A 9340-nucleotide genomic window follows, 5' to 3' on the forward strand; every position below is an offset into this window, starting at 1 on the left:
TCATCAAGAGGCTCTTTAGTTCTTCTTCAATTTCTGCCATAAGGGTGGTGTCATCTGCATATCTGAGGTTATTGATATTTCTCCCAGCAATCTTGATTTTAGCTTGTGCTTCCTCCAGCCCAGCGTTTCTCATGATGTACTCTGAATATAAGTTAAATAAGCAGGGTGACAATATACAGCCTTGACGTACTCCTATCCCGATTTGGAACCAGTCTGTTGTTCCATGTCCAGTTCTAACTGTTGCTTCCTGATCTGCATGCAGGTTTCTCAAGAGGCAGGTCAGGTGATCTGGTATTCCCATCTCTTTCAGAATTTTCCACAGTTTATTGTGATCCACACAGTCAAAGGCTTTGGCATAGTCAATAAAGCAGAAATAGATGTTTTTCTGAAATTTTTACTATGGCTTTAAAGTAAACGTTGAACTAGATTAGTATAAGCATTCACCGTAATTAGCATAGCATATTCTAATTCACACCATAAGCATTCACCACATGATTAGCGTAGACTGTATGGCCCTAGCCTCTCAGGTAAAGAAAGACATTCTTAATCAGGCCTGACATTTTGAGGGCTTAGAGGTTTCCTCCCAGGAACTAAGGGCAAATCTCAACCTCTATTGGGCAAGATTAATCCTTTTAATACACAAAGAGAAGTAAGACAACCTTAAAGATCAGCTTCATGCTATCCTCTTGAAACTGAGGTGTGTGTATCCACTGAGCATATAAAAATTTTTGGAGTGGTGTAAGGGTACAGATGCATTTTACAGATGGAGTGTCCAGATTCTTGGAACCTTCCATGTGTTCTCTTCCATAAACTTGATCTGCCCTGAGCTTTCATCAGGCTCTGAGGTATCATGCTCTGCTTATGCTTTCCCTCTTCCCCTTTAATAGTCATGCCACTTCCTCTTTACAAAAGAAAGCCACACGTTTCACCTATTCATAACCTTGTCTTATTGCCTCAGAGTATGAAAGCCTCTAGGTAGCAAATAAAGGAACAGATGGAAATACTGAGGTCCCTTTAAGGATAAGTGCATATCGACAGTGACAGTGTTTGTGCCGAGAGGAAATGTACACTCAAAGTCAGTTTGCTTTTCAGCCCACAGGTCCAGGCTCTCCAGGAGAAAGAGTGAGGAAAGAAAGAGATTTTTGAAGTTGGATATCATCGTTCCAGGGGACATCTTTAAGTGAATGCCAAGATTTCTGTCTTTAAGAATGACACAGTAAATGCAGACGAGACAGAAGTCAGAATCCATGTTACTATTTCCTGAGCACAGAAGATGATGATCAAGGCTCAGGTGATTTTTTGTTATATCTTTCCTTTATTGTCTAATAGATTTGTGGTAAGCTGAAAAAAAATAACAGCTCAACTAAACGTATAAATTGGGGATGATTGGGTTCTGGGGAGAAATTAATTTGGACTCTGAATTCAGAATCAGGACAAAGTGAATCAGGAATATACTGTTCATAGGGGTCGCATCAGATGATTGGTGTTAGAAGAGAATGTGTGATTGTGGTGGAGCCTGTGGATTTTATCTTAGCAGACATCACAACCAGAAAAACATGAAAAGCTCCATGATACATGTTGACTATGAGGAGAGAGCAGATCAGCTCTCTGGGCTTTTCAATGGTTTATGTCACTTAAGTGAATGGAGTGAAACTCCTAACAACATTGGTGACTCTGAGGGGCTCCCCACTGGCCTGGTACCAATCACACATCTAAAAGAAAGATGAATGTAGTTTACTGAAGAGCATTACCTATATAGGTATATAAAATTCCATGAGTTTCATAATCATCCTCAAGAAAGCGAGTTGTAAGATACGGATGTACTGAACAACATAATGGCTATAGCTAACACTGCTGTATGATATATAGGAAAGTTGTTAAGAGCAAATCCTGAGTTCTCATCACAGGGAGAAAAGCTTTTTCCTTCTCTTTTTGTTGTATCTATGCGAGAAGATAGATGTTGACTGGACCTGTTGTGATAATGATTTCACAATATATGTAAATCATATCATCATGCTTTACATCTTAAATTTGTATGGTGATATATGTCAGTTATTTCTCAATAAAACAGCCATTTGGAGTTTGATAGAAGTGAAATATTTAACCTTTGAAATGATCAAATAACATAATCCAACGTATGTGTTGGTGAACAGTGGTGGAGATTCACTCTGAGTTTGAGAAATAGATTCAGTGTGAAATATGCAAGCTTCACTGATAATAGCTCAGCACTCCTTGACCATGATCCAAGGCTCAGCTGGGGATGGATACACTTTTGAGTTCATTTACACAGTTATTGGCAGAATTCATTTCCAGAAATCAAATGAGATTCTTAGTTTCTATCTGTCTGCTTGTGTAAGACCACTATAAGTTCCTTATCACATGGGCCTCCCAACGTGCCATCTTGTTTCGTCAAAGTCATCAACAGACAGATTCTGTTAGCAAGATGGAAATCATATATATAGCCTAATTTAAAAATGCATGTCTTGATTTTCCTGGTGGTTCAGAGGTTAACCCTCCACACTTCCATTGCAGGGGGGCGTGGGTTCAAGCCCTGGTCAGGGAACTAAATCTCACATACCATGCAGACCAAAAATATATATATATATTAAAATTGGTATCACAGCATTTTTGCTGTATTTTGTTCTTTGGAAGCAATTCAGCCCAAGCTCAAGGGAAGGGTACATCATGGGGTCATGAGTACCTAGTGTGTAGTAAGGAATTTAACTGACTTTTGTCCCTAATTTCTGGGAGGTAAACTCTAAAGCCTTGGAATTACCCGTGTGTTAAGAGTGTCTTGTTTTTCATCCCAGATCACTGCAACCACACTTTATAGTTTATGCTATGAGGTGACTCATGTGGGCCCTAGGGGATTTGTGCTAATAAGACAATTCAAGGTGAGGGCTGTCCATGCCCCAAAGACCAGCCGTGTGATTAGAGGGTTGTGGGGTTCAGCCATGTGGTCAGTGATTCAGTAAATCATGCATATTTAAGGGAGCCTCAATAAAAATTCTGGACACTGGACTTTAGGTGAGCTTTCTTGGTTGGCGGTACTCCTGAGTACTGTCACACAGTGTGGCTGGAAGGAGAGAATGCTGCCCAGGATTCTATGGAGTCTTGTGTTTCAGTACCAAGCGGCGTCATGTCTGACTTTTTTGGCACAAAAATCAGAACTTTGAAGATAATATTCCATGTTTTTTGAGTTCTGTTGTAGGTCATCTATCCTTTGTGTCTGGATGCTTTTATAGTTCCCTTTTGTATTTTGTGTATTATAGTTTTAGTCTGATGTCCCTACCTAGAGATTTCCTGCTTGGAATTTGTTGGGATTCCTGAGCCTGGGGTTTGGAGAGTTTAATCAGTTTTGAAATTTTTCACCTTTAGATGTTGGGATACTGCTTCATTACTATATTTCTTCTTTGTTTTTGTTTTCAAATCTTCCTAATCAACTAATTTTTTTTCTTTGCTGCAGATGTATCTTCTATAGTTTCTGCTATTTTTTACATGTATTAAAAACATTATCTTGTAAATTTCAGATGTGGAATCTGTTCAGAGTTGATTCTTTTATTGGCTGTGAAATTTCATGGTAATGTAGGACTGTTTTATTTGTTCTGATGTCATTTGCATATTATGCAAATAGGTAGGCGCTAAAATATATACATAGAAAGATAGGATTTTGCTTTTAACTGAAATGTATTTGAGAAAAGTATATTGATGCAGGAGGTATGGTGAAAATCAGAATAACTTCTCTCATGTTTCTTACATATTGATAAAAGGAATTCACATCATACAGGGCTTTATTATTACAGGAATTGCTGACACTGGAAGATGTGGCTGTGGAGTTCAACAGGGAGGAGTGGCAGCTCCTGGATTCTTCTCAGAGAGACCTATACTGGGATGTGATGCTGGAGAACTATAACAATTTGGTGTCACTGGGTAAGGATGACTCCCAATGTCATTTATGAGGTGTCGAGTCACTGGACTTTTCTCCATCACCTGATGAAAGCTTTGCAGCCCCTGTGGTCTTCCAAAGAGTTAGATTTTTTGTCCCCTGGCTGGCTCCAAAGAGGTGTAATCTCCTGTACCTTGAAAGAGAACATTGGCTTTGCATACAAGAAATTTTGTTTCTAAAATGCAGTATTTGGCAAGGGTGGAGGTAAGGGGGGAGGGCGGAGAGGGAGGCTTAAGAGAAAGGGGGTATATATGTATCCACATAGGTGATTCACATTGTACAGCAGAAACTGACACAACATCGTAAAGCAATTATATGCCAATTAAAAAAGTAGAATCTAATAAAATGTGATATGCTTAATAGGAATCCAGTAAAGTTAAAAAGTCAGTAAATGTTAAATAAATAAAATGCCATATTTTCCCATCTTGACATACCATAACCCAGTTCTTGAATCTAAGTCTTTTATCATTTCTCATGATCAGGATATCAAGGTACCAAACCAGATTTGCTTTCCAAGTTGGAACATGGAAAAGAACCATGCATAATAGAAAATGAAATGCAGAATAGAATTTGTCCAGGTGAGTGAGTTAGAATCAGCAAGGGGAGTGACCATGGAAGTCATATTCTAGTTCCTTCTAGAGAAGGAGTCACAGCTGTGAGGGTGACTGAGGCACCCCCTCAACAGCTGTTCCCCATATTCATCTATCCAGATGAGAACTCTTTCTGGGTATTTAGCTTTAAATATATTCCTTGTCTCTTTTTGGATCTGATATTCATTCACTTCCTCATACATCTTTATAATTTTACACTGTGATTACATGGTAGATAATAAAGAGCACCCCTACACACCATGTCATTTTTTAAGCCTTTCATCCCATACCAGTCTCATGAAATAATTGATCATCTCCTTTTTTCTTAGGAATTGGGAAAGGTGACAGTTATTTGCCAGAGCACTCTCGAAACCAAAGATTTCTGAAGAGCATGCAACAGTGCAGTGAACAGAATGCATTTAGAAAGAGTGTTCATTTGAGCAAAACACATTTCACCCTAGTTCAAGATTGTATATTTAACTTACATAGAAAAGCTTTGGAATCAAGCTTAAGTTTAGTTAACCAGAAGAGCAGCTATGGAATAAAGAACCCTGTGGAGTTTAATGGAGATGAGAAATCCTTTCTACATAGTGATTATGGACAGTTGTATTCTGGAATTATATTTCCTGAAAGTACAGAACACATTAGCGCTCAATTCCAAGTCCTTAAGCATCAGAGGACTCACAAAATAGAGAAATCTCTAGCCTGTGTTGAAAGTGAAAAGCCATGCAGCAGGAAATCTCAGCTTATTTCTCGTGAGAGTGTTCATACTGAAGAGAAACCCAGTAGGGGTGGTCCATGTGAGAAATCCTTCTCCAGAAATGTCACATTAACTAAAGATCAGAAAACTCAAACACAAGACACACCCCACTTAACCAGTGCGCCCAGAAAAGGCTGTACTGTGAAGAGCAGCTCTCCTGTACATCACCAAACCTGCACAAGAGAGAAAGCCTATGTATGCAGTGAGTGTGGAAAAGGCTTCACCATGAAGCGCTATTTGATTGCACATCAGCAAACTCATAGTGGAGAGAAACCTTACGTATGTGGTGAATGTGGAAAAGGCTTCTCCGGGAAGAGTAATCTCACTGTGCATCAGCGCACCCACACAGGGGAGAAGCCCTATGTATGCAGTGAGTGTGGGAAAGGCTTCACCATGAAGCGCTATCTTGCTGTACACCAGCGAACTCATACCGGAGAGAGACCATATTTGTGCAGTGAATGTGGGAAAGATTTCGCTGTGAAGAGTAATCTCACGGTACACCTGCGGTCTCACACAGGGGAGAAATCTTACATATGCGGTGAATGTGGGAAAGGCTTCACCGTGAAAAGTAATCTCATGGTTCACCAGCGAACTCACACGGGAGAGAAATCTTACCGGTGTAACGAATGCGGGAAAGGCTTCACCACAAAGCTCACTCTTATTATACACCAACGAACTCACACAGGAGAGAAACCCTATGAGTGCAATGAGTGTGGTAAAGCCTTCAGTCAGAAGATATGCCTCATACAACATGAGAGGTGTCACACGGGAAAGACTCCCTTTGTATGTACTGAGTGTGGAAAATCCTATTCCCACAAGTATGGTCTCATTACCCATCAGAGAATTCACATAGGAGAGAAACCCTATGAATGTGATGAATGTGGAAAAGCCTTCACCACAAAGTCAGTACTCAATGTCCATCAAAGGACTCACACAGGAGAGAGACCGTATGGGTGCAGTGATTGTGAGAAAGCCTTCTCCCACTTGTCAAACCTTGTGAAACATAAGAAAATGCACATCAGAGAAATGGGTAGATCCAGTCAAGTTGGAAATGCCTTTAACAGAGTCCCAGATCATTTATGAGTGAACCAAAGCCCCATTAATGCAGTGACTGGGGAAATGCCTTTTGTGACAGCTAAGACTTTAAACATCAGTGCCTCTAGCAGAGCAGAATGTAATCATGGGACTACCTGTTATCAGATGGGGGGGCCATGAGGAGATGAAAGGGTTTGCCCAAGAGGTAAACCCAGTGAAACCCAGTGAATATCGTGAATGTAGTAGTGCCTTAATGATCCTACCTCACATTTTCTGTTGGTGAAAACGTGTTGGAAAAGCCCTTGATATGTTCAGGGTGGAGATGACTTGGGAAAAACTTTCTGGCTTCATTATATGTCTGAAAAGTATGTATTCCATACACACTTGGACAGATTTTGTGAATGCAGAGACTAGAAAAGTCATCAGTGGGAAGGTAGACTTTATTATCAGGGATTGTTGTTGATCATCAGTGAACTCATTGTAGAAATATGATTTAGAAAAGAAAAATACGATGACCATGGGAATGTCTTTACCCAGAAAGATCTCAGTGAGTGTCAGAGGTCACACTGGAGAAATATTTTTAAGAAGACAGTATATATGGCAAGATTTCAGTGAAGCATTCTGCTTCATCATTTGTCAGGGAATCATACAGAAATTAAAACTTTTAGGAGCATGCTAAAGGTAGAGTACCTTTAGTTAAATATTAGTGGACTTACAAAGGAATGAATTTTTATGAAAATAAATGAGTGCTTTTTGTTACAAATGTAACCTCATCAGACATCAGATGATGCACCCGAGTCTTGTTTCTGATTTTCTTGTGAATAATTCCATAGTTTTGTGTTATATATTTTTTAATGTGGACCATCTTCCAACTCCAATTGAATTTGCTACAGTATTGCTTGTTTTTTTTTTTTTTTTTTTTCAAGGGATGTGAGATCTTAGCTCCCCAATCAGGGATCAAACCCACACCCCCTGCACTGGAAGGCAAAGTCTTAACCACTGACCCACCAGGGAAGTTCCAGTAATTCCATAGTTATAAATAACAGTTTTATGCTTTTACCACTGATTGTTACTGCAAGTGTTCCATGCCTACCCCAATATGTGATTAGCTCTTATTTTTCTTTGGCTCCAAACTAATTATAAGCATACTGAACTTTTTTAAAAAGGAAATGAAATAGGAATACACATTTGCAGCTTGCTTAACTAAGTTTATAAATAAAACCAAATATTTTATAAAACCACCTTCAAAGTTGTTTTTGTAAAATGGATAACTTGAGATCATTTTTAACTTATAAGAAAATGCAAAAGTAGTCCAGAAAATTCCCTTGTATACTTTATGTAACTTATCCCCGTTAAAACATTTTGTGTAACCATTAACTCAGCCTTTGGAATTTAGATTTCACTAGATTTTTTACATGAAATTTTAAATAGTTTTTTTGTTTTTTTTGGAATTCTAAGCTGCTTTATTACATTCATAGATTTTGTGTAACTGCTATTTCCAGAACATAAAACTTTAATCAACACAGACACCCTCAAGCTACCTTTTTATGGTCACTCCTATCCTAACCTACCTCTGGCAACTATGTGTCAGTTTTCCATCAATATAATTTTGTCATTTGTGAAATTAATTTTTGTAACTGGATTTTAAACATTATATATGTTGTATTTATACAAATTTATAATTTTTTTTATTAATAAGGGCCATGTCATCTTTTTATTTTTTGTCCCTCAGGAAATTGCTCCTAAGACTTTTTTGAGTTGAATTGCTTGATTTTTATTACTGAGTAGTATACATTATTGGATGTACCAGTTTGTTTATCCATTAACTCTTCAGATAAATTTGTATTGTTTCCTGGTTTCAATTTTTATAAAGAAAGGTGCTATAAATCTGCATCCAGAGTTTTGGACAGACATAAATTTTCATTCCTCTGTAATAAATATTCAGATGTATGATTATTGGGACATAAAGAAAGTTGTGTTTAGCTTTAAAAGAAACTACCAAACTCGCTTCCAGAGTGACTTTACCAGCAGTGTATGATATCCACTTGTTCCACATCCTCTCTGGCACTTGGTATTTTCAGTATATTTTAGTCATTCTGCTAGCAACACATGATTCAATTGTTCATCCTTACCAGCACTTAGTATTGTGATATGTTACATTACCCATTCTATTGGGTTTGTAGTCCTATCTGATCTTGAGCTTGCATTTCCCTCATAGCTAATGATGTTCAATCCCTTACGGCTAATGATGTTCAAACAGTATAATGATGTTTGTACCATTTGACCACCTTCACCATTTCTGCCCTCCCACCCCACTTTCAGCCTCTGGCACACAATCTGTTCTTTATTATTTATAAGTTTGGGTTTGGGGGGGGGGGGTTCTACAAATAAAAGAGATCATAGAATATTCAGCTTTCTTGGCCTGATTTATTTCACTTAGTATCCCTCATGGTTGCAGATGGCAAGATTTCCTTCTTTTTATGGTTGAATTTCTTTATCCATTCATCTGTCAATGAACACTTAAGACTGGTTCCATGTCATGGCTGTTGTAAATAACACTGCCCTGAACATTGATTGTAACATCATATCTTTTCAAGTTAGAGTTCTTATTTTTTTCCAGATATATACCCAAATTGCTAAATTTTATGGTACTCCTATTTTTCATTTTTTTGAGGAAACTGTGGACTGTTTAACTTAGTATCTGTACCAATTACAAGCTTCTTCATTCTTTTTATATCTGTATAGTGTTCATGAAGATCCATCCCATGATTTATTTAACCAATCACCTACTAATATACACTCCTATTGGTTTTAGTTACCTTTGCATTACAAACCTACCTCCCTAAAAACTTAATATCTAAAGACAACAAACATTAATTATTAATTCTCTAGTATGTGGATTGGGAGAAGGAAATGGCAACCCACTCCAGTGTTCTTGCCTGGAGAATCCCAGGGATGGGGGGAGCCTGGTGGGCTGCCGTCTATGGGGTCGCACAGAGTTGGACACAA

The 9340-nt window shown here is 38.3% G+C and overlaps 2 protein-coding genes across 8 annotated transcripts in view; both read left to right on the plus strand.

Annotated features, from left to right (window-relative positions):
• LOC101103836 (zinc finger protein 432) overlaps window positions 1-8738 on the plus strand; it is a 51399-nt gene extending 42661 nt beyond the window's left edge. For all 4 annotated transcript variants that reach the window (XM_042231013.2, XM_042231015.2, XM_060398796.1 and 1 more), the window contains exon 6: window positions 1093-8738. The gene's annotated coding sequence lies outside the window, so the exon portion shown is untranslated. The remainder of the gene's footprint in view (window positions 1-1092) is intronic.
• Window positions 1-8738, plus strand: part of ZNF614 (zinc finger protein 614) — a 23124-nt gene extending 14386 nt beyond the window's left edge. For 3 of the 4 annotated variants that reach the window (XM_042231020.1, XM_060398809.1, XM_060398808.1), the window contains 4 exons: window positions 1093-1291; window positions 3804-3930; window positions 4429-4524; window positions 4866-8738. In XM_042231020.1, coding sequence (XP_042086954.1) covers window positions 1274-1291; window positions 3804-3930; window positions 4429-4524; window positions 4866-6379 — 1755 coding nt within the window. In that variant the 5' untranslated portion in view covers window positions 1093-1273 and the 3' untranslated portion in view covers window positions 6380-8738. The remainder of the gene's footprint in view (window positions 1-1092; window positions 1292-3803; window positions 3931-4428; window positions 4525-4865) is intronic. The other variant, XM_060398810.1, reaches the window with a different exon arrangement.
• Window positions 8739-9340: the final 602 nt, after the last annotated feature.

The sequence above is a fragment of the Ovis aries genome, chromosome 14 (genome assembly GCF_016772045.2).
Source record: "Ovis aries strain OAR_USU_Benz2616 breed Rambouillet chromosome 14, ARS-UI_Ramb_v3.0, whole genome shotgun sequence".
Taxonomy (NCBI): domain Eukaryota; kingdom Metazoa; phylum Chordata; class Mammalia; order Artiodactyla; family Bovidae; genus Ovis; species Ovis aries.